This window comes from Magnolia sinica, chromosome 17, assembly GCF_029962835.1.
Source record: "Magnolia sinica isolate HGM2019 chromosome 17, MsV1, whole genome shotgun sequence".
Classification (NCBI taxonomy): domain Eukaryota; kingdom Viridiplantae; phylum Streptophyta; class Magnoliopsida; order Magnoliales; family Magnoliaceae; genus Magnolia; species Magnolia sinica.
Window position 1 is genome coordinate 21,654,091 of NC_080589.1, and position 24,824 is coordinate 21,678,914.

At 38.6% G+C, this 24,824-nt stretch overlaps 1 protein-coding gene across 22 annotated transcripts in view; it reads left to right on the top strand.

Moving 5' to 3' along the window:
* Positions 1-24,824, top strand: part of LOC131231011 (nodulin homeobox) — an 81,741-nt gene that overhangs the window by 49,160 nt on the left and 7,757 nt on the right. For all 22 annotated transcript variants that reach the window (XM_058227079.1, XM_058227083.1, XM_058227085.1 and 19 more), the window contains one exon: positions 19,035-19,098. In XM_058227079.1, the coding sequence (XP_058083062.1) occupies positions 19,035-19,098 (64 nt within the window). The remainder of the gene's footprint in view (positions 1-19,034; positions 19,099-24,824) is intronic.

The window sequence follows — 24,824 nt, forward strand, 5'->3', positions numbered from 1 at the left end:
AGGAGTTCCTATACGAGGATATCTCTACGAACTCACATCGGGAGTGAATTAGCAATACAATTGGCTTCCATCGGGCCATGACGAAGGTTACAGATGAAGGATGACAACACATTTGATGTTATTTAGGACACAAGCAAGCGGCCAAGGAGGTGAGGCCATACATGAGGCCCATCCAACTGCTTTTCTCCCAATTTTTTGGTACGAAGTCAAAGATGACTAGATGGCATTTATATCGGAATTTTGTTCTAGGGGTTGTTCTCGAAAGTGAGGGCATCTTTCATTGTGTCCCAAAAAAAGAGGGGGCTGAGTGCTTGTAGGATTTCAAACCAATTAGTTTGGTTGGGGACTCATATAAAATATCGGCAAAGATCCTCGTTATTAGATTCCACAAGGTGCTTGGGAATGTTATTTCTAAAGCATAATGTGCCTTCACTCATGGCAAGCAAATCCTAGATTGAGCTTTGATAGCTGAAGAACATTGATTTGGGTTATAGATGTGGAAAAAGGGGACTCATTTGCAAGTTTAGCATGGAGAAGGCTTGCGATCATGTTGGTTGGAAATTTCTCAAACATATGTCGGAAAGGTTGGTTTGGTGCAACTGGGAGAATGGATCTTGTTAACGATTATGGGTATGGGCCTAGAATAACTGTAATTCATGTCAAAACCATTCCCACATCGCATATGACATTACGGGTAAGAATATTCAACCAAAAATTGCATCTACAAAATGCAACCAACAAATGAACGACTTTAAACTTCACCTAGTGAAAAATCAGCAAGCCTTCTGTTGAAAGGTTGATAGTTGAATAAGGCCATTGAGCCCAAGTCCATGTAATAAGGCCTATAGGGCATTCACGTTTTTACTATTATAAGTAAGGGTAGAGGGGTAGGGTTTCAATACACCCTAAGCATCTCATGTTCTTGCCATCTCTCTCATTGTTTCTCTCGTCCATCTTTCTTCTTCTCATTGTAGCTTCTCATAGGCCCTTAAGATTAGCACCATGTAGCTGTTTGCCATTGGTTCCAAGTCCATGTAATAAGGCCCATAGGGCCCATTCATGTTTTTACTATTATAAATAAGAGTAGAGGGCTAGGGTCTCAATACACCCTAAGCGTCCTTTGTTCTTGCTCTCTTTTTCATTGTTTCTCTCTTCCATCTTTCTTCTCCTTTTTTCTTCTTCTCATTGTAGCTTCTCATAGGCCCTTAAGATTAGCAGCTTGTAGCCATTTAATACCTTCATTATCCATCAAGGCATTTACGCTATGTTTCCTTCATAGTTGAAAAAAAAAACCCAACAATGTGCTTTCTCTTACGGCCCAATCAGTCGCCTACGTTTCTGGAAGACCCCTAAAGCTAGATCCAACAACTTGGGGTGGAATGGAGAGGATCAGGGGGACCAAACCACTTTACACTTAGCTGTGATACCATGGAAACTTCTGTAGAGATGAAAAAAAGAAGAAAGAGAAAAGAAGAGAGAGAGAAGAAAAGAGGGGCTTAGGGCTACACGCCTGTGTTCCCTTTCTATTATATTTAAGTAGCAAAAGCAAATATGAAAAAACCGCCCCTAATACGATAAACATAATGTCTAGCATACCCCAAGACCTAAAAACTAAAGCAACAAGTTGGCCATAGGCCCATTCCCATAACCGTTAACACTCTTCCTCAAACTTGGGCACAAATGTCTTTGCATGTCTAGCTTGGAAACAAGTTTGTTGAACTAAGATTTTCGAAGAGCCTTGGTGAGTAAATTTGTGATTTGGTAATGAGACAAAATATATGATGTGTGGATTTGTACTTGTGATATCTTGTCTTGAATGAAATGACAATAAAGTTGTGATACATATCGCTAATAATCTAGGAGTCATTGTCAAATGAATATTGGAAAAGAGCCGTGGATGAAGATATGAAAGCCATGTACTCCTATGGTACTTGGAGGTTGACTGGTCTTCCTTCAAGTAAGACTTCAGTCAAGTGTAGATGGGTCTATATAGTTAAGTTCCTGTTTGATGGGTCAATTGATTGTTACAAAGCCAGGTTGGTCGCTAGGGGCTATACTCAGATTTATGGAGCAGATTATTTGTATACATTTTCACCAGTGGCTAAGCTTAATTTGGTGCGAGTTGTTATACCACTTGCCGTAAATCATGATTGACTTCTCTTTCAGCTGGATGTGAAGAATGCGTTCCTGTATGGAGATCTACATGAAGTCTCATGGAGCAACCACCTAGGTATGTTGCTCAGGGGGAGTCATCTAAAGTATGCAGGTTAAAGAAGTTTATATATGGGTTAAAGCAATCACCACTGGCTTGGTTTGAGAAGTTTAGTAGTGCCGTTATATCATTTGGATTAAAAAAGAGTAAAGTAGGTCTCTCAGTCTTCTCAAAGCACTGGACCTCTTGCTACATAATACTTGCAGTGTATGTGGATGACTTTATAATGACTGGTGATGACTTGAAGGTATTGGAAAGCTCAAGTAATATCTTTAAATTCAGTTTCAGATCAAAGTCCTTGGTCTTGTTCAATATTTTCTAGGCCAGAAATTTCTTCGTTATATGATTTTGGATGTTAGTTGTGTGTGGATCTTACTTTAAGATCAACATTCTTCATTGGTGTTGAAGTAAGTTAATTGTGGAATGTCTATGAAGCCCAAAAGTGTAGTTGGTGGTTCCTTATCTCTTAGGGAATTGTAGGGACCCTCATTCAATGTGTCAATAACTTACGTGAAGTTGAATGGGAAAAATTATCTTCTACGGGCCAAATCTATCAAGGTATTCCTCTTAGCTCAGGACAAGGATCAATTCCTCACGGATCCTAAACCGGAGGAATCTAATCCCATATACGGACAATAAATGCATGAGGATACCCAGATTCGATCTTGGTTGTGGAATAGCATGGAGTTGGAAGTGAGCTTTAATCTGGTGTTCTAGAACACGACAAAAGATGTCTAGGATACTATGAGGAGGATGTGCTCCTCAGAACAAATATTTATTGTGTATATCAATTATACAAGGAGATTCTCTTTTTAAAAGGGGATAAGCCCCTTGGTAAGTACTTTGCAAAGTTGATTGAAATGGGTCAAGAGCTTTTCATATATAATCATATTACCTCAAATGTCACCCTCATGAAGAAGCAATAGGAAGATATGAAAGTAGTGAAACTTCTATCTGGATTTCCAAAAGAGTACCAATCGATAAATGATCAGATTTTGGGAGGAGGTTTTATTTCCTTAGTGGCAGAGGTTTATATAAGGCTTTAAAGTCTCCTTGGCAAGTGAATTCAACAATGTTCATGTTAAAGCATATGATAAAACTACATTGGCCTTTTCATCCAGTTATTCTAGTTCACATGGAGGTCGTTGTGGAAATGTTGGGCATAGTGCTCTTTGTGGTAACATATGTGGTAGATTTCAAAGGGGAGGTAGAGGCGGTCTATTGGTTGAGGAGACTATATGTGTACTCATTGTGGCTTGGCAAATCATTCTGCGGACTTTTGCTGGGATCCTCATGGAAAGTCTCTAAGGACTAATCAAGCCCTTATGGTGAAGGATGCTTCTTTCGATAGTAGACCTGCTACTCTTGCTTCATTTAATCCTGATGGTGGTGATTGGATCAGTGTTCCACTATCAGGGGAGGAATCTGCACATTTTCTATTTTCTAGTGGCTCTACATCTAACAATGCTCCTTCCACTTCTATAGACATTTTAACTCAAAAGTAAAGTATGCCTTTTTATCATCTTCTGCCTTCTCTTAGATCATCGATTCTGAGGCACTTAACCATATCTCTGGTAACCAATCTCTTTTCTTCCTTTAATTATGTTTCATCAAATATATCGGTTACTTTAGCCGATGGTACATTATCTAATGTCATTAGAATTGGTACTGCTCAGCCAAATGCATCTTTCATTGTATCGTTAGTTGCATATGCACCTAAGTTTCCAATAGTCTTTTATCTGCAAGTAAACTAACAAGGTCTTTGAATTGGTCCATGTCCTTCTTTGCTTCTTATTAGGTTTCAGGACCTCTGGACGAGTAGGACAATTGATGGAGGTCGTGAGAGGAATGGTATGTACTACTTGGAGAGAGAACCAATAGGTGAGGCCGTGCTTCCTGTAGATTCGATAATTCAATAGCATCGATGTTTGGGACATCCCTCTCTCCATAATGTACTCCCATACCCATAACCGTAAACAAATTTTAAATGCGTTTGGCAGGTTTGGTAATGCATCCTAGTAAATGGTTTGCTTGCATTTTTCTTCAAGGTCTTGAGAGGCTTGAGATAAGGGGATTCACTGTCTTCATTTATATGTGGTCTGACAGAGTCTCTCAGTGGGGTGTTGTAGAAAGCTAACTCGGTGGGGCTAATTCAAGGCTTTAATGTGGAAAATGCTAGATTTCTAAGTTCCCATCTTTAGTCCGCTGATGATACCTTGTTACTTTGGGACAAGAGGAGGTCTAGTTGAATAATTTGAGTAAAGTTATCTGATGCTTTAAGGTGGTATCAAGTTTGAAAATCAACATCCATAACAACGAGAACCTTAGGGTTAAATTGGAGGCTAGGGAGGTGAGGAGATTAGCTAGGCTCTTTGGTCGTGAAGCTTCTAGTCTTTCCTTGTCATACTTGGGCCTTCCGTTATGTATTGGGAAGCCAGTGAAGCTGATGTAGGGACATGTGATGACTTAATCCTAGATGCATGTATAATCAGGTTAAAGAATGTTCAAATAAATACATAAATCAACAAACCATTTCCAATCGAAGGGATTAGGTAAAATTCAACACAAAGATGAGGTCATCCGTTAGGATTATGCCCCATAGCGTAAAATCGCGTAAACAGTATAAAGGGAGGACCTAGGGATATGAGGATATCCCGGATCTAGCATAAGTCAGTCCACGGTCAAGTTTGAATCTGATTCTACTGACTAACAATCCCTCTTTTCCGTTCAAACTATAAAGGGAATATCCAGAGAGGAACGAAAGGGGTGAAGAATGAAGGGTTCGAGATGAAGAAAGTACATGTCCTTTTTGTTGTCAAAAGAAAAGAAAGAGGATGATTCTTACCTTTTCCTGTACCTCGAAGATCTAGAAAGAGAGAAATCTAAAATCAGGGTGGAATCCTTAACACCCAAGTGCCAATCCTGAGGTTGCTATGGGGATACCTCGGGAGGCTCGTCTGGTCCTAGAGGAGTTTATGGATGTCTTCCTTGAAGAGACATCCAACATGCGATAGATCTCATCCCAGGGGCGACCCTACCAAACCTCCCTTACTATTAAATGAACCCCACCGAGCATGCTGAGTTGAAGAGGCAGGTGGATGAATTGCTTAAAAAGGGATTCATTCGTGAGAGTCTGAGCTCATGCGCTGTGCCCGTGCTTCTTACGCCCAAGAAAGACGGCATGTGGCGCATGTGTGTGGATAGTAAATCCATAAACAAGATCACTGTCTAGTATCGGTTTCCCATCTCGAGGCTTGATGACATGCTTGACATGATGGCCACCTCTACTATCTTTTCGAAAATTGACCTTAAGAGTGGTTATCACCAAATTCATGTTTGCCCGGGAGATGAATGGAAAACTGCCTTCAAGATGAAGGACGGGCTGTACGAGTGGCTGGTTATGCCCTTTGGGTTAACCAATGCCCCAAGTATGTTCACGAGGGTGATGACCCAGGTGCTGCGACCCTTTATGGGAAAGTTTTTAGTTGTGTACTTTGATGATATCTTCATCTATAGTACGTCCCCTAGCCAACACATCGAGCACTTGAGGCAGGTCTACAACGCTTTGTGTACAGAAAAGCTCTATGCGAACCTCAAGAAGTGTTCCTTCTTGACCTTCCGTGTTATCTTCCTGGGGTTCATTGTATCGTCAGAGGGTGTCTGTAGACCCTGAGAAAGTCAAGGTCATTGTCAATTGGCCTGAGCTGCATACCATACAGGACGTGCGAAGCTTTACGTTCTATCGGCAGTTCGTCCGTGGATTTAGCTCGATTATGGCTCCCATCACAGATTGCATACAAAAATGGGAGTTTCAATGGACTAAAGCCGCGGCGCGGGTTTTTTTCAGAAATTAAGAAGATGACGGAAGCGCCAATCATGCGTGTACATGACTTTACCAAAGCCTTTGAGGTAGCATGTGACGCGTCAAGAATTGCCATAGACGGAATGTTTAGCCAAGAGGGACATCCCGTGGCCTTTTTCAGTGAGAAGTTGAACGAGGCTAAACAATGCTACTCCACTTATGACAAGGAGTTCTATGCGGTTGTGCAATCATTGTGCCATTGGCGGCCTTATTTATTACTGCAAGAATTCGTCCTGTTTTCTGATCATGAGGCCTTTAAATATTTGAGCTCTCAAAAGAAGTTGAGCCCTAGGCATGCCAAGTGGGCACAATTTCTTCAAGAGTACACGTTTGTGCTTAAGCACAAGGCCTAAAAAGAGAATAAGGTTTCTGACGCGCTTAGCCGTCGTATCATGATGCTGCGGTTCATGAGTATTGAAGTTACAGGCTTTGAGCAACTCAAGGGTGAGTACTCAAACTGTTGGGATCATTTATGCGTCATTGTCTAGTGACTTGCCCCCGAGGAGTGCGGAGTTCGTCCTTACAGATGGATATCTTTTTAGAGGGGACAAGCTTTGTATCCCACACACATCCCTCCGTGATTTTCTAGTTTGGGAGTTGCATGCTGGAGGGATGGCAGGTCACTTTGGTCGAGATAAAAAGTTGCCCTTGTGTTTGATCGTTTCTATTGGCCTAATCTCCAACGAGATGTGGCTAAGATTGTAGGGCAGTGTCGGACATGTCAACTGGCGAAGCAGAGGAAGCAAAATACAGGTTTATATACTCCTTTGCCAGTTTCACATGCTCCGTGGCAAGATGTCATTATGGATTTCGTGCTTGGGCTGCTCAATACTCTTCATAAGCACGACTCCATACTTATGGTTGTTGATCGATTTTCTAAGATGACCCATTTCCTACCCTATTATAAGACCTTGGATGCCTCCCACGTTGCCAAGTTATTCTTTCAGGAGGTTGTGCGACTCCATGGAATACCTAGATCCATCGTGTCTGACAGAGATACTACGTTCACTAGTTATTTTTGAAACTCTCCGTCATCTTTTGGGTACGAGGCTCCAGTTTTCTTCAGCATATCATCCCCGATCAGATGGTCAAACAGAGGTAGTGAACCGTAGCCTAGGGAATTTGTTAAGATGTCTGGTTGGAGACCACCACAGGACCTGGGACACTGTTCTTCCCACAATAGAGTTCGCGTATAATTCTTCAATGAACAGGTCTACGGGAATGAGCCCGTTTGAAATTGTTTCAGGTCTTAGACCCCGAGCCCCCATAGATTTGATCCCCATGACTACCCCACAACATCCTTCAGAGTTAGGAGAGTCTTTCGCCTAGCATATACATGCATTGCATAGTGAGATCAGGAGGAAGATTAATTCAAGTAATGAACACTATAAACTTTCCACTGACACTCATAGGAGATTTAGGGAATTTCAACCTGGAGATGATGTTATGGTTCGATTGGGTCTGATCGGTTTCCACCTGGATCCGTGAAGAAGCTTCATGCCCGTAGCATAGGCCCACATAAAATTGTGTAAAGGTTGGGGTCTAATGCTTATGTTGTTGATATCCCTGCTACCATGGGCATCAGTTCCACATTTAATATAGAAGATCTAGTTCCCTTTCATGGACCATTACATCTATCCACCGGTTCCTCTGTTTCTTCCCAGACCTCCCCTATATATGGACCTGGGCTATAGCCTGATCTTTTTGTACCCATCTTACCTTCTCTTCCACTTACACTGAGAAGAGACGAGATAGAGGAAAATTTGGACTCCGAGGCGGTTTCCACTCGCTCCGGGGGTTTCCAGAAATTTTTAGTCAAATGGAGGAACAGGCCCATTACAGATAACTCTTGGATCACATAGGCAGAGCTGCAGCACATTGACCTGGATGTGCTTGAGAGATACAGGAGTTCACTTTTGCTAGTAGCGAATTCTTCCTACCTGGGGATAATTGATGCGGACATTAGTGGTGCACCCTTTAGAGTGTACTAGAGGAGGAGACGTCGCTAACAGAGTACCGGAGCGGAGGAGTTGATGTGAATGGATGTTGGGTCCATTGAACCCATTTTCTGACGCGCTATGAGTGCAAGAGCGACATGACCACACCCTAACCATAAATCTATGGGTTAGATTTCACACCCTACCACACGGGTGTTTTATTTTTAGGCGTTTTTGTTTTTTTTTCCCCTTGTTTCAGTGGCTTTATTGCACTTTCTTTATTTTATTTTTTTCGTCTTTTTTGTTATTTTTCTTGTTTTTAGGGGCTTTAGTGCACTTTTACTTTTTCCATAGCTTATATATATGTTGTGAGAAATCCTATTTTGATCATTATTGAATGAATAGAAATTCGTCTCTTTTCTTCCTCTTTATTCAAGAAATTAGGGTTTCAGGATTGGCCTTTGGGTGTTGAGCGATTTTAGGTTTCCTTTTTTCTAAATCTTCGAGGTGCAGGAAAAGGTAAGAATAATCCCCTTTCTTTTTTTTTTTTACGACAAAAGAATCTGTACTTTCTTTATCTCGAACCCTTCATTTTTCACCCATTTTATTCTTCTCTGGATATCCCCTTTCTATTTTGAACGGAAAAGAGGGATGGTTAGTCAGTGGAATTAGATCTAAACTTGACCGCGGATTGACTTATGCTAGATCTGGGATATCCTCATATCCCTAGGTCCTCCCTTTTTACTGTTTACGCAATTTTATGCTAAGGGGCATGATCCTGACGGAATGACCTCATCTTTGTGTTGAAATTTACCTAATCCCTTTGATTGGAAACGGTTAGTTGATTCATGTATTTATTTGAAAATTCTTTAACCTGATTATATATGCATCTAGGATTAGGTCATCACATGTCCCTGCATTAGAAGCACTGTGGGACAGTTGTTGGGAGATTTGAAAGAAAGCTTTCGAGTTAGAAGGATATATACTTGTCATTGGGGGAAGAATCACCCTCATCTAGGTAGCCTTGTCCAACTTGCCTTTGTATTTCATCTCTCTATTCTAGTGTTCGGCTTTGATACTTTGTAGATTTGAAAAACAACTAATGAATGACAGCCTGATTATTGCAATGCAACGGAATGACACTCGAAGGATTATAACCAAGTTCCTGTAAGCGAGTGCGGAGCCAATTAAGTTCACATCTCGCATGAGCCATCGCTCAATACTCAGCCTCGGTAGAAGATCACGCTGCGACAGATTGTTTCTTACTCTTCCAAGTGACAAGGTCACCGCCTATGAATGTACAATACCCAGACGTAGACTGATGATCATGTGAATTTCTAGCACAATCAACATCGGAACAAGCAGATAGATGATAATGACCATGCTGTTGAAAAGGTAAACCTTTGCGTGGGGAAGATTTGAGATATCGAAGGATATGATACAATGCTATTAGACGTGTGGTACGAGGGGCATGCATGAATTGACTCACAACCCCCACAATATACAAAAGATCCTGCCGAGTAGTAGTTAGATAAAACGACTAACCAACGCCGATGCATCCCATGATTAGAGAAGAGCTCACAGTCTTCATGACTTGTTTTGTGAGTAGTATCCATATGCGTGGAATTAGGCTTGCATCCTAGCATCTCAGTCTCTGAGAGAAGATCAATGACATATTTCCTTTGCGAGAGCACAACTCCAGACTTAGATTGAGCAACTTCGATGCGCAAAAAATACCAAAGAATTCCAAGATCTTTGATCTCAAATTGAGTTTTGAGAAAAGATTTAATGGCCACCATTCCCTCAGTGTCATTGTCAGACAACACAATGTCATCCATATAAACAATCAACACCATAAGTTCTGTAGGCTAATGACATATGAATAGAGAGTGATCGTCTTGGTTGTGAACAAATCCAAAATCCAAAAGAGTGCGACTGAATTGATCAAACCAAGCAATTGTCGACTGTTTGAGATTGTAGATGGACTTTTTTAGCCAACACATAAGAGGTGAGTCAGAAGGCATAGAAAAACCTAGGGGCTGATTCATATAGACCTATTCGACAAGATCGCTATGTAAAAATGCTTTCTTTACATGTAGTTGAAATAGGGGCCAAGGCAAGTTTATTGCCAAGGAGATAACCACATGAATAGAGTTAAGCTTGGCCACAAGAGAGAATGTCTTCTGCAAGAGAGAATGTCTCAAAGTAGTCCATGCCATACGTTTGAATATTACTTTTTGCAACTAACCATGTCTTATAACAATCAATAGAACCATCTTGACAATACTTGATGGTATAAACCCACCGACATCCAATGGCCTGTTTGCCTTCAAGTAAGGGAACTAACTCTCAGGTGTTCTTCTTCTCTTCTTCTCGTTGCAGCTTCTCATAGGTCCTTAAGATTAGCACCATGTAGCCATTTAACATGGTATTATGGCTTAAGTGCTCCTACGGTTTCTTCTTCTTCTCTTCCTCCTCATTTTTTATAGAGATTTTTTTTTTTCCCTGAAAGACTTGATGTTGCTGATTTTTTGTTGCCTTAGCTATAGGGTTTTTTTTTTTTTTTTAAAAAATTTTTAATTGAAGTATTTTTTTGCGTTGCCTTAACTAGGGTTTGCTTGGATTTTTTCCGTTGGAAGCAGATTTTTGTGTTGCCTTGGCTAGGGTTTGCTGGATTTTTCTTGTTAAAGCAGATTTTCATATTACTCTAGATAGTGTTTATTGATTTTTTCTATTAGGGCAGATTTTTAGGTATTTTTTGTATGTCCCTTCATAATCCTCGGCGGTTCCCTTCTTTTCCTTCATTTTTCTTTTTTCTTCTTCTTCATTCTTTCCTTCTTCCTCTTAACTCTATGAGTTTTATTCTTCTATTTTTTCTTAACAAGTGGTGTTTTCCTTCCTAATCTTCGGCGGTTTCTTCATTCCCTTCCTAATCTTCTTTTCTTTCTTTCATCTTTCCCTCTTTCCTTTTCCTATACAACTTCTTATTAACCATTTTCCCTTCACCCTTCATTCTTCAACAAGTGGTGGTTCCCTTCCTTTCCTATACAACTTTTTATTAACCATTTTTCCTTCATTCTTCTTCTTCTTCTTTTATTTTTATTTTTATTTTTTTTAAATATTTAAATATTAATTTTTTTAGAGTCATGAGGTTTTTTCTTTATTGACTCGTTGTGATTTGTGAGAAGGGGCTGGCTTGCGGCTAGATTTTTTTATCATAGGGTTTTGAATCGCGTGTTGTTGGATTTGAAGCCTCCTTGATATGTAGTTAAAGTTCTTGCTGATTTTTCTGCTGTTTGGTTGAAGATGTTGAAATTGCGATAGGACTGCTGCTATTGAAGTATGGAAATATGTCCAAGTGTCCTAAAGGGGGGTGAATAGGACTTTTCAAAAATATTTGCTTCTTACAACATACAAATATACAATGCCTTAATTTAATCAAGATAAGTACGACAAAGTAACTCTAAGGCTTCCAAGCTAGTAGAGGGTCCATTCACAATGGCTACACAAGATTTATATGTAAAGCAACTAGCCTTTAGAGATAGTGTATGTGCATGTGTGCGGGATGTGATTCCTATCAATGCTTAGACATCCGTCCAATGCATGCATCACAAATAATCATTCCAGAAACATGAGCATAATTAGATCAATGCACAAATAGCAATCCCAAACAATCATATATAGTGGTTTGGCTACTTGCCTACTCCCCTCCCGGTTGATGCACTCTCTTCTAGAGTGTACCGGATTTTACCATCCAATGGTTTTAAATTAGGACAACCATAAACCTTCACAACCTACACAAGGTTAACTAAGGAGCCTACACAAGACAACTTTAGATGCCTACACTAGGACACTACTAAGAGCCTACACAAGGCAAGACATCCTATACAAGGACTACGTATTCTCCCGTCGGAGGCCTACGAAAGGTCTTAGCGAGTTTGTCAACTCAAAATCTAAATCCCTATCCTATACAAGGAAAGGGCTTCAGACTCAATGGACTTTGTATACTTACAAATAAGTGAGTGAGCCCCATTTTAGCACAATTTGAAGATGATCTTCTTTGTTGATGAAGAGTCTTCAGCTCCCTTGAACCGCAACCGCTGATTGATGCTTCATTCAATGCTCTGAAGTTGTGAGGTTTGGGTTTGGGTGCGATCTTCTCTATTTAGATGATGTAAATTAAATACCTAGAGAAGATTCCCATGAGCTAAGCATTCAAGTATTCCAATACAATGATTTGCCATTAAGAAGTGTTACTGGAATCTCAATGAATGCTAGAGTTCATGATTCAATCCAAGCAATGAAGATAAGAGTAAATGCTTGTGCTAAGGATTGAATGATGAACTCCAATGGGAAAGAGGGCTTGAGGATGGGGTGTTAACTATTGCAATGACTCTCTCAAGCTCTCTTCAAATCTAGCTCCATTTACCAAGAAGCAACCCACGAGTTTTAATAAAGATGAATCCCAACAATAAAAAAAGGGGCAGAAATCTGACATTGTCGATGTTATTGAAGTGTCTTCGATGCCATCGAAATTTGAATTTCGATGTCATCGAATCTTCGCCGATTGCGTCAACTACCTACACCAAGATATTGCATTGGTTGTAGATCAAATTCTGATCGATCTCATCGAGCACCCTTTGATGTCATCGACGTGCACTTTGATGTCATTGAGGGATGTTTCAATCCCATCGGAAATTCCTTTTAAACAATACCCTTTGGTTACTAGTCAAATTTGTCCACTTTTCGATGGAATCGATCAGACCTTCGATGTCATCGACCAGTCATCGATGCAATCGAATATATTGGATTTTCTTATAAAGCTTGTCGGACAAACTGGTCCTTATATCGATGCAATCGAACAGTCTTCGATGCCATTGATAACTTACTCTCGATGTTATCGAAGAAGGTTCGATTACACCAAGGAACACTTAGAGTATTTTAATCTTGGAGGAAGTAAGCCCTTAGTCGATTTAATCGAAGTGGGTTCGATGACATCGAAATGTGAATTTCGATATCATCGAACATCACTCGATGCAATTGACAATTTCCAGCTTGTTGTTTAGTTGTTGCTAGACTCTATGGGCATGTTTTTGATGCAATCGAACCATGTTTGATTCCATCGAAGTTGTCCTCAATTGCATATTGATGCAATCGTCAGGACATTGATTTTTTTCCCCTGTATAGTTCATGTTTTTCCTCTAATACTCTTAAGTGATCAACACTAAGCTTACCAATGGATTTTTGAAAACCGTTGTGGGTAAAGACTAAGTTGTTATTGATGGGGTCATACACCTTAAGGGTTTGATTAGGGAAGTGAGGCTTTGTTTACCTATGCGGAGCGCTTGAACTTCTTCTTGGTTGAGTTCTTAGTCTTGTAATCTTCAGCTTGGGCTCACTTGACAGACTAACTCAACACTCACGTAATTTGACAAACCAGGGCACTTTCAGATGTTGCTAAAAATTCTTATTCTATTCCTTTTATGAAGATTTTGTTTTTTTAAGGATTTGCTATTTTTTGCTGAAGGTTGGAGGTGTTTAACTGTATTGTCTCTCGCTGTGTGACGTGTGCTCGCCTCTTCTCCACCACATCATTCGGCGAATTAGCAGCTTCATTTTAGGCTCTCCTTGCCAGGATGTGTGATGTGACCAGAATTTATACAGGGTTGCTGCCCAAATCATTTATATACCAGATAGTCGGTTCATACTCGTTTATGTACTGGACTATTGGTTTGAGCTTGTTTAGACTAGGTAGATGTTCCATTTTTAGCTCAGACTTATGATTGTATTGGGCTTGTTTACTCTGAACAATTAGCTCCATGGAATGCCAAATCGGTTACGTATCGGCCGTATCGGCCGATACGTAACGGTAACGGTGTGAACCGTTACCCGTTTCGGGGCCGAAACGGCCGATTCGATTTTTTGTACCCGTATCGGCCGATACGGGACCGATACGGGTGTAACGGGCCCGAAACGGTGACTTTTTTTTTTTTTTTTTTTAAGCTCTGTTTTTGCTGTTTTTTTGAAACTTCTTGCTTCCAAACTGTTTCTAACTCCTTCTACTACTAATTTCGACCAACCTTAGCTAGGTATTTGATAGAAAAACACATTATATTATAGATTTTTTTGAATCAAAGCTCGGTGGGCCATTTTTTAGAAATTCGTCAAAAATAGATATTTATACTTTTTTTAATATATTTTGCTGTTTTAATCATGTCATATGATGTGTTAATCATAGTAGAACATGTTAATGTGCATTTTACAGATTTGGGGTGCCATTTAATAATTTTTTAATATTTTTTTCTATTTACGCATGAATTTTGGCCCTTTTTTTTAAAATTCGAAAAATCAGTTTTTAATGGTTGTTTTGCTGTTTTAATCATGCCATTTGATGTATTAATCATAGTAGAACATGTTAATGTGCATTTTACAGATTTGGGGTGCCATTTTATATTTTTTTAATATTTTTTTCTATTTACGCATTTATTTTGGCCCTTTTTTTTAAAATTCGAAAAATCAGTTTTTAATGGTTGTTTTGCTGTTTTAATCATGCCATTTGATGTATTAATCATAGTAGAACATGTTAATGTGCATTTTACAGATTTGGGGTGCCATTTTATATTTTTTTAATATTTTTTTCTATTTACGCATTTATTTTGGCCCTTTTTTTGAAAATTCGAAAAACCATTTTTAAATGATTCTTTTGCTGTTTTAATGATGTCATATGATGTGTTAATCATAGTAGAACATGTTGATGTGCATTTTACAGATTTGGGGTTCCATTTTATATATTTTTTATATTTTTTTCTATTTACGCATTTATTTTGGCCCTTTTTTTGAAAATTCGAAAAATCATTTTTTAATGATTCTTTTGCTGTTTTAATGATGCCATATGATGTGTTAATCATAGTAGAACATGTTAATATGCATTTTACAGATTTGGGGTGCCATTTTATATATTTTTAATATTTTTTTCTATTTACGCATTTATTTCGGCCCTTTTTTTGAAAATTCGAAAAATCATTTTTTAATGATTCTTTTGCTGTTTTAATGATGCCATATGATGTGTTAATCATAGTAGAACATGTTAATGTGCATTTTACAGATTTGGGGTGCCATTTTATATATTTTTTTTCTATTTACGCATGAATTTTGGCCCTTTTTTAAAATAATTGCAAACACCTAAATGTTAATGATTGTTTTGCTGTTTTAATCATTCCATTTAATGTATCTATCATTGATAGTAGAAGTTAGAAAATTAAATAGATAATCATAGTACAACATGTTAATGTGCATTTTAACAGATTTGGGGTGCCATTTTATATTTTTAATATTTTTTTCTATTTACGCATTTATTTTGGCCCTATTTTTGAAGAAAATTCGAAAAACCATTTTTAAATATTCTTTTGCTGTTTTAATGATGTCATATGATGTGTTAATCATAGTAGAACATGTTAATGTGCATTTTACAGATTTGGGGTTCCATTTTATATATTTTTTATATTTTTTTCTATTTACGCATTTATTTTGGCCCTTTTTTTGAAAATTCGAAAAATCATTTTTTAATGATTCTTTTGCTGTTTTAATGATGCCATATGATGTGTTAATCATAGTAGAACATGTTAATATGCATTTTACAGATTTGGGGTGCCATTTTATATTTTTTTTATATTTTTTTCTATTTACGCATTTATTTCGGCCCTTTTTTTGAAAATTCGAAAAATCATTTTTTAATGATTCTTTTGCTGTTTTAATGATGCCATATGATGTGTTAATCATAGTAGAACATGTTAATGTGCATTTTACATATTTGGGGTGCCATTTTATATATATATTTTTATTTTTTTCTATTTACGCATTTATTTCAGCCCTTTTTTTGAAAATTCGAAAAATCATTTTTTAATGATTCTTTTGCTGTTTTAATGATGCCATATGATGTGTTAATCATAGTAGAACATGTTAATGTGCATTTTACATATTTGGGGTGCCATTTTATATTTTTTTTCTATTTACGCATGAATTTTGGCCCTCAAAAATAATTGCAAACACCTAAATGTAAGATATTTTCATATTACATTCATTCTAATATATCTATCATTGATAGTAGATAGTTAGAAAATTAAATATATGAATTTTGTAGTCAAATTCAGGTTATCTGGTTCATAAATTCATCAGACAGTCCGATACAACTTCTCACTAAAGAGTGGACCGTTACACCACCATAAACATGTTCCAATTTATAAATGAATGCATATTTAGAATGCTTAGAATATTCCGGATTTAATCCATATTTTTTCATATTTTTTTGGCAAAAAAAAAATTTTGCGCCGTTACGGGCCGTTACGCCCCCGTATCACCGTTACGCCCCCGTATCTGTATCGGTTTTGGAGGTCACCGTTACGCCAACCGATACCGATACGGGACACCTTGGTTATATCCAAACCGTTCGTCCAGTTGGCGAGCTCGTCGTAAGGGTGGAGCCAAAAAATAAGACAGATCCAAAGATCAAGCGGACCACACTGGAAAAAGTAGCGGGATACTGAACGTCTACCATTGAAACCCTTTCACGGGTCACAAAAGTTTTGGATCGTATGATATTTGTTTTTCCTCTTCATCAAGGTCTTTGTGACCTCATGAACAGATTGGATGGAAAACAACGTCATGGTGGACCGTGCAAATGTTATAACGGTGAGAATCATTGTCCTCACTGCAATTTGTGGTGTGGTCCAATTGAGGTTTGGATGTGACTCATTTTTGGGCCCATGATCTAAAATGATCTCTCCAAATGGATGAACAGTGTGGATATAATAAATACATTATTGTGGGGCCCATGTAACTCTGATCTCCTTTGAACTGTTGGTACAACTGGAGGTGGTGGATGATCATCTGCGCTACGTCGCATGAAGTTCATGCGCTGGAAACTTAGGTGGGGTCCACCGCGATGTTTGTGAGAAATCCACTCCGTCCATCTGTTTTTTGAGCACATTTTAAAACATAGGGCCGAAAAATGAGCCAGATCCAAGACTCAAGTGGGCCTAAAACGTGAGGACTGAAGGTCCACAGTTGAAGTATTCGGGTGGCCACAAGTTTTGAATTAGTCTAATATTTGGGTTTTCAATTCATCCCAATAGTAATGACGTTATGAATGGTATGGATGGAATGTAAACATCATTGTCGTTTCAATCGTTTCAACCGTAGGAATTTACCTACCCACCTTTTTCTTTAGCGCGACCCACTTGAGTCTTGGATCCTGCTCAATTTTTGCCTCTAGTCTTAAAATAAGCTCACAAAACTAATGAATGGAGTAGATTTCTCACAAACATCACGGTGTGCCCCACTCCTGCGAAAGGATTTAGTAGGAAATCCGCATCCCATCTTCACACGACACATACCCATACCTCGCTGATGTGTGGTACACCAGCCAATCCACACCCTCCATCCATTTTTCATAAGTAATTTTAAGGTATGAGCCCAAAAAGGAGACAAATGTAAGATCAAGTGTACCACACCACAAGAAAATGTGGTGGCAATGATGTCCACCATTGAAGCTTTTTAGGGCCCACCGTAATGTTTATTTGTCATCCAATCTATTCATGAGGTTTGACAAACTTGGATGGGAAAACATAGATATTAGCTTTATGCAAAAAATTTATAGCCAAAAAAGTTTAATGGTGATCATTCAATGACCACTATTTTGTGTGTTGTGGTCCACCTCAGATTTGGATCTGCCTTATTTTTCAAGCCATGCCCTAAAATGATATGTTAAAATGAATTTCAATTGAGGTTTGGATATGACTCATTTTCATACATTTCTTTATACATTTATAAATGGTATGCATCATATTTAAATATATTTACCTTAGCTTAAACAGATAACGCATAACTTAGTACCTTATACAAAGGAAATTTATTATGTGCACTTCTTTTTTGATATTTTATGATTTAAAAGTGTATATTAAGGTCTTTTTAAATAATCTCTGAAGTTTCATAAAAAAATTCAACCATTTTGCTAATGTTTTCCCATGTTTCCCAAAAAGTGCGATAAATTATGCGATACAAAGGATATAACCCGTGCAATAACTGATACGTATCTGTATCCCAAGGTTGCGATACATTGCACGATACCGATATTTCGAACACTGATAAGGATCATAGGGCCCATTCACAAGTCCATGTAATAAGGCCCATAGGGCCCATTCACATTTTTACTATTATAAATAAAAGTAGGGGGCTAGGATTTCAATACACCCTAAGCCTCCCATGTTCTTGCTATTTCTGTCCTCTCTCTCTCTCTCTCTCTCTCTCTCTCTCTCTAATTGTTTCTCTCTTCCATCTTTGTCTTCTTTTTTCTTCTCATCATAGCTTCTCATGGCCCTCTTGATTAACACCATGTAGTCATTTAGCAGCAGCAATAATTAACATGGATAAAAGGTAGGACATGTTGTCAGGGTCGGACCATTTAGACTTTCCTATGGGACTGTTTCAAGTAACTCTCATTTACTGCTATATATTTTAATTAGGACTGAAATAGGAAATTTGTGTTAAGCCAGGGAAATGAAGGGCTGAGGTTATGAAGGTAGTGGATGGCTGGAATTTATTGAAGCATGGTTGGAATTTATAGGAGCTTTTAAGAATATAGATTATTGGATATGGATGCTAGTAAGTATATATACAAAGAAAATGATATTGACTGGGAAGGCATTACATGGCAGTCATTACATGGTGCACACTCGATGAATATTAATAGAAAAGATGAGCCTGCACTGCTCATTCAAGATCCTCCTAAGCTCGGAAGTGAAACCAACATGAGAAGCATTCTAATATGTTTGACCTGAGTTTGACTGTCTGCTCTCAGTTTCTTTACCACAAATATTCTTGTTTGATATTGTGTATCATTTGTGTTATCAGTGTACATTATCTACAGTTTCTGCGAGCTTTTATGTGTAATCAGCTTGGGAGTTGCATCCTATCTTTAGTTTATTCTAGGAGCCTGTCAACATTAACCCTTGAATTTCCTGTGCAGTGTATTTTTTGAGCAATTACAAGCATTAATTCCTCCTGCAAGATTCGAAGAGAATCCAATTCAGGTAAAATTTCATATCTATTTTGTCCTTTTCAATCATGGGTAATGCAATATTTTCAAACTTTCCACAAATCTTTGTAATGGAATACTCCTATCCCTTGGTGATTTTGGATCACTTTTAATTTGACACAATGCACCCCCCTCTTCTTTTATAAAATATCTATTGATTTCTCTAAGGGAAAAAAGGTGCTTATAACCTTCTGACTTTATACTTGAACATTTGCTAAGCCCAAGCGCAGCACATCTGCACTTGTGAAAGATCTAAGCAGTCTATCAGGTGGGTCACGACTCACGCCACATAGATACCTCGTCTTCAAAATCATGTCAGCTGACTCCTCATGTATGTCACACTGTTCAAAACCAATCATGAGCTTAAAAAACCTTGGCGATACTTTCTTTTGCTCTCCATTTGTTTTGAACAGTGGCACACCTGATGTGTTCCACTGTGATTTTTGGTATGGCATCTACAGGGTGCGACCCTCATGTTGGATGTGCCTGCCTGTTGGTGGGCTTCCTTATACACACAAGTGGGCTTAGCTAACCTCTTTAATTTTGTATCCACAGTCCAAATTAAACATTAATTATAAGTCTCTAGTTGATCCATTAAATACCCACGACATCAGCATGAAGTTGCTATCACCTTATACCACTCAATGGTTAAAACAAATACTCTATGAAAATGTGCTCTTGAAATTAAACTATAGCCATCACATCATAAACAAACTCTTAACATGCAAAATCCTAAAAACACTACTAGAGGTGGGCATCGAGTCGAGTCAGACCGAGTTAGGTTTGATCTGACTCGATCCAGTTTTGAAAAGACATGATCCGAACTCGATCCGACTCGGTACTGAGTCCAGTATGCCTAACTTGATTCGAGTCTGAGTCTGGGCTGGACTGATCCGAACCGTGTGATGCAAGACACATGATTTAATGCTAACATGCAATGTGGTGATTATGAAAGATTCCATAAAGTAATTCAGTTAACAATAGATGCTAATCCACCAAGTAATTGAGTAAACAATAGGAAATAAAATCTGATTTAACCTAAATCACATAAATCAATTAGAAGTAGGACCGATGGAAGGATAGAACTTCCAATTTAGCAGAGGCGCGTTCCACACTAAAGGGACATTTGTAGGTTTTATGATTAGGGTTAAAAAGGGAAAAATATGAAATATGGAGAATTAGGGTTCATAGGAATTGGGGAAAATAGGAAATTGAAAATCTAGGGTTTAGAAGGTTGTAATGGAAAGGCAAGGAGGAAGACAGGAGAAGAAGAATACCTTTTGAAGAAGAGAGAGGAAGGATGTAAGATGAAGAATACGTTTCGAAGAAGAGAGAGGTAGGATGTAAGACGAAGAATACCTTTCGAAGAAGAGAGAGGAAGGATGTAAGACGAAGAATACCTTTTGAAGAAGATGAAGAGGAAGGATGTACCTTGGAATCCACCACCAAACAAGCTTCTACCCTTCTGCAATTTAATTGGAAGGGAGGTTTTTTTTATTTTTATTTTTTTAAACCTTATAAAATAAAGAGGAAAATTTCTTCACACAATAGAGCTTCTTTTTTTCTTTTTTTCTTCTCAAATCTCCACTTGGATTGGAACTCTACTTCCCTTGTGGTTTTATAATTAAAAAATTCGGAATTAAAATTCAGCATGATTACTACTATGCCACTCACTTAGTAAAGTGACTCATCATCCAAAATAAGAAAATTAAAGCATTTATTATCAATCCCAACCATCAAATAAATCCTAAAAATAATAAAAATATAAAGAAAGCAAGATCAGAGTCCAAGGGGTCCAGATCAAGAAGATTTGGTGGCTCGATGGCCTGATCGACAAGATTCAACGGTCGGATCGACACGAAATAAAAATCATGACTAAAGTGATCTCCTAAGCAGCCCACATGCATCATCCCAAGATGGGGTCTTCTTGATGCATGTCCAATGCATGTGTGGTCTTTAAAATGGCCTGGCGGGCCCCATCTGGAACTCGTCTCCCATCCACAAAGAAAGCTGCTTTGATGTGGGTGGTCATCTCCATCTCTGATACACCCGAGTAGGTCCTTTGATGTCCCCATCACCGTGTCTGACCCAATCAGAAATACCGAGTCGGATCGGGTTATCGGGCTGGGTTACTGGGGCAAGGCCGCAAGAGCTTGGGCTCAAACACTTAGCCCGAGGGCTAAGCCCAAGCTTAAAAATCTAGCCTTGAGATTGAGTTGGCACTAAGTCAGATTGAGTCGCTGGGTTGGGTTACTATGGCAAGGCCTCAAGAGCTTGGGATCAAACACTTGACCCGAGGGCTGAACCCAAGTTTAAAAATCTAGCCTTGGCCCTTAGGGTGTCCAAGGTATGAACAAAATACAAATGTCGCTTAAAACACTCAGAGGGGTACTCTTTGAAATCAAAAGTAAATAAACCATGTCCATAAAACGAACAAAGTAAATAGACATTGTCAAAAATCAAAAGTAAATAAACCACGTCCACATACAAACTAAGAAAGATTTCATTCATTCAATATCCTCTATATGATGAATGCCTTTATGGTGTGTAACTTGAGTAACATTGTCCATAATAGTAACCCCTTCCTCCCAAGGTATTCCAAAACGGTAACAGTGGCTGTAACGGCCACCGCCGTTACCGTTATGATACGGGCCGTTGCGACTGCCTTTTTTTTTTTTTCCTAAAAAAAAATGTAACTAGACCGTTATGGGGCCGTTACAGCCATTTCGACCCCCTAACGCGTAATGGTTATGACCGTTACCATTACGTAACTGATTTTAAATACCTTGGCTCCTCCACCTTCGTCGCCAGAATCATCATTTGGTTCTCTTTTTATGACTTCAATTGCGGGAGAACTTTAGGTTGACTCCAAGCCAGAGGTGTCCAAAAGATGGTCGTTTACCTCTGCTGAATCGGATGGTGGAGATGCCTTTCCATCATCCTCATTCGTAAATTCAACAAGTTTTTTCAGCCACTTTTTATGATATGATTTGTACGAGATTTCCAACCACCTATAAAATGTTGCGAGACTTTTAAGAAACTTTGATGATTTATTCGTGCCTGCATCAGCATCATGTTGTCTCGGAAAGGGTTGATATTGTTGTCTAGTCCTGGATGTCATTTTCAAGCTTTCTTCTTATTTCCTTAAAGTCTCTCTTGTTCTTTTCTACTAACTGTGGAGGCAGTTCTTCTGCTTAGCCCTTCTTCAATTATAATAGGCCTACTTTTGTATCTTCTGTGGCTGGTTGTATTGGTTGTAGTTGTAGGGGAAGGGGTGGAGAAAGTCTTTGTATTTGAGTCGAGAATGACTCGAAATAAATCCCAAACTTCCTAAGGAGCTTTGCTACATGGTGCAACGTCTCCTCCCTGACAAGCCAAATGTAATTTCAACCGATTTGTTTTGTTCATAAATTGTTTTCCACACAACGTGCATTGTAACTTTATCTTTCCATCCTGGGAGTAGACTTGGGCTCCATAATCCCAAATATCTGCCGATGGATCATCTTCTGATGATATATCTATAGGTGTTTATTTTGAAAGAAAAATAGTTGGTTAGGTAAGGCAACATAAATAATTAATTAATGAAGATAAATAAATGCAATCAGCCAACCATATGAGATTTGAACAACATTAACTAATTTAAAAACATAAATGAAAAGAGGAAAAAAACTCCATCCACCCATCAAATTTTACAATTCAAGTCCAAAAAAAAAAAAACTGTCAAAATCCTGTTGTAAGCAAATGCAAGAGAAATAGAAGATCTTGTCTTATCCTGCCTCATGCAATTGTTGCAGGTATTGTCTCATCTTGCTTCTCAATCTCCTTTTTCTTGAACTCTGCATCAACAGAATTCCCTTTCCCTCAGATTGGACGTAGCCAATCCTGTGTACAAATGAGTGCTTCAACTGATTCTGGTGTAAGTGAGCTTCGATACTTGTTCATGACCCCACTTTCGGTATTAAAAGCAGCTTCTGACGCCACAATTGAAATTGGAATTGATAATATGTCTCATTTCATTAACGAGAGCAAATGATACTGTGAATCACGAGCTTTTGACTTCCACCAGTCTAAAACATCAAATTCTTCGCCTTTGTTCTTTACAATTGGCTCCTTGAGATGGTGGTCAAGTTCTGTTTGGGTTGTCTGTGTTTGAGTCTCAACATGTGCCATTAAAGACATGAAATCATTGATTGTGTTTCGTCGTTCATCAATAATAGAACTAGAACCCACTTCAGGAGTCGGGATTGCAGCTACAGTATTGTCTTTTGTGGCGCCCAAAGTTTGTACATAGAAATTGTAAAAATCTTCAACTGTATCACGAATCTTATCTACCTCAGTGACACTCTTCAAGAATGACTGCAACAGCCATTAACAGACTGCACTCAGACTAATACTTATCAAACTTTAATTGTATACCCATAGTCATTAATTGTAAAAAGTCTGGTCCATTAGTGCTTCTGTACAAAACATCTTTTACCCTCCAAAGTTCTGGTTGAAATATATTTGTTGTTAGATACTTGATTCCTGAAAATTTCTTCGTTGTGTCGTAAAAAACTGAAAGGAACTTACGAACTGCTTCAGCTCTTTTCCAATCATCATTAGAAGGCAACCACAAATACGCACTATCACGCTCCGCATTGCGAGAGAATGCATCTCTGAAAGCTATCTTTGAATCCAACATTTCGAAAGTTGAATTCCAATGCGTTATGACATCCACCTTCATTGTTCTATGAGCTGACAAATTCAACCGTTTCATGATCTCATTCCATGTATTTAATCATGAAGGTGACCCCTGTATGTACTTCACACTCTTATGTTCTTGATCATTGGTTCAATTGTTTTCATGTCATCTTGTACAATCAAGTTTAGGACATCGGCACAACACCTAACATGAAATATCTTTCCCCCAAAATACAAGTCACCGGTGGCCCTAAATTGGTTTCGCAAGTTCGTTATTACGCTATCGTTTGCAAAGGCATTGTCTAAAGTTATCGAGATTTTCTTCTCGATGTCCCACCCCACAAGACATCTGTAGATGCAGTCTGAAATCATCAATCTAGTGTGAGGAGGCACAAGATAACGAAAGTTTGTAATTCTTTTGTGGAGCCTCTATTCGGCATCAACTTAGTGGGTAGTTAGTAACATATACCCCTTTTGTTGATTGGATGCCGTCCACAAATCTGATGTTAGGCTGATTCGGGAAACCGATTCCAACTGTCCTTTCAACTTGAGATTCTCGTTTGCATACATCTTCATGCATGCTCTCTTTATTGTTGTACGGGAAACCTTGTATCTGGGGTTAAGGCCTCTGGCTAATTTGACAAAAGGACTACCATCTGAAATGGTCTTTCATTGGCAATAATAAATCTGGCCGTCAACTCATTCACATGGTCTCTGTTATACTTATAGACGGACAATGTGCTTTACGACGGACCCACTAAAGATTGGGTAAATGAAAATGTATGTTGCCCTAAGGTTTATCTTCTCACTTTTTTATGACACTTAGCATATTGAGCCTTGCAATAGTTGCATTGTATCTTCACTATGCCGTTTTTCAGGGTTACTTCAAAATCTTCCCCCACTACCGATTTTTTTTTTTTTTTTCGCTTTTCCTGTAATCTGTGACTGTGAGGTACTAGTATCAATGGGCACCTCTTCATCTTCTAGACCTAATCATTCATCTTCCAAGATCCTTGGCAATGTAATTGACAAACCGCTGGG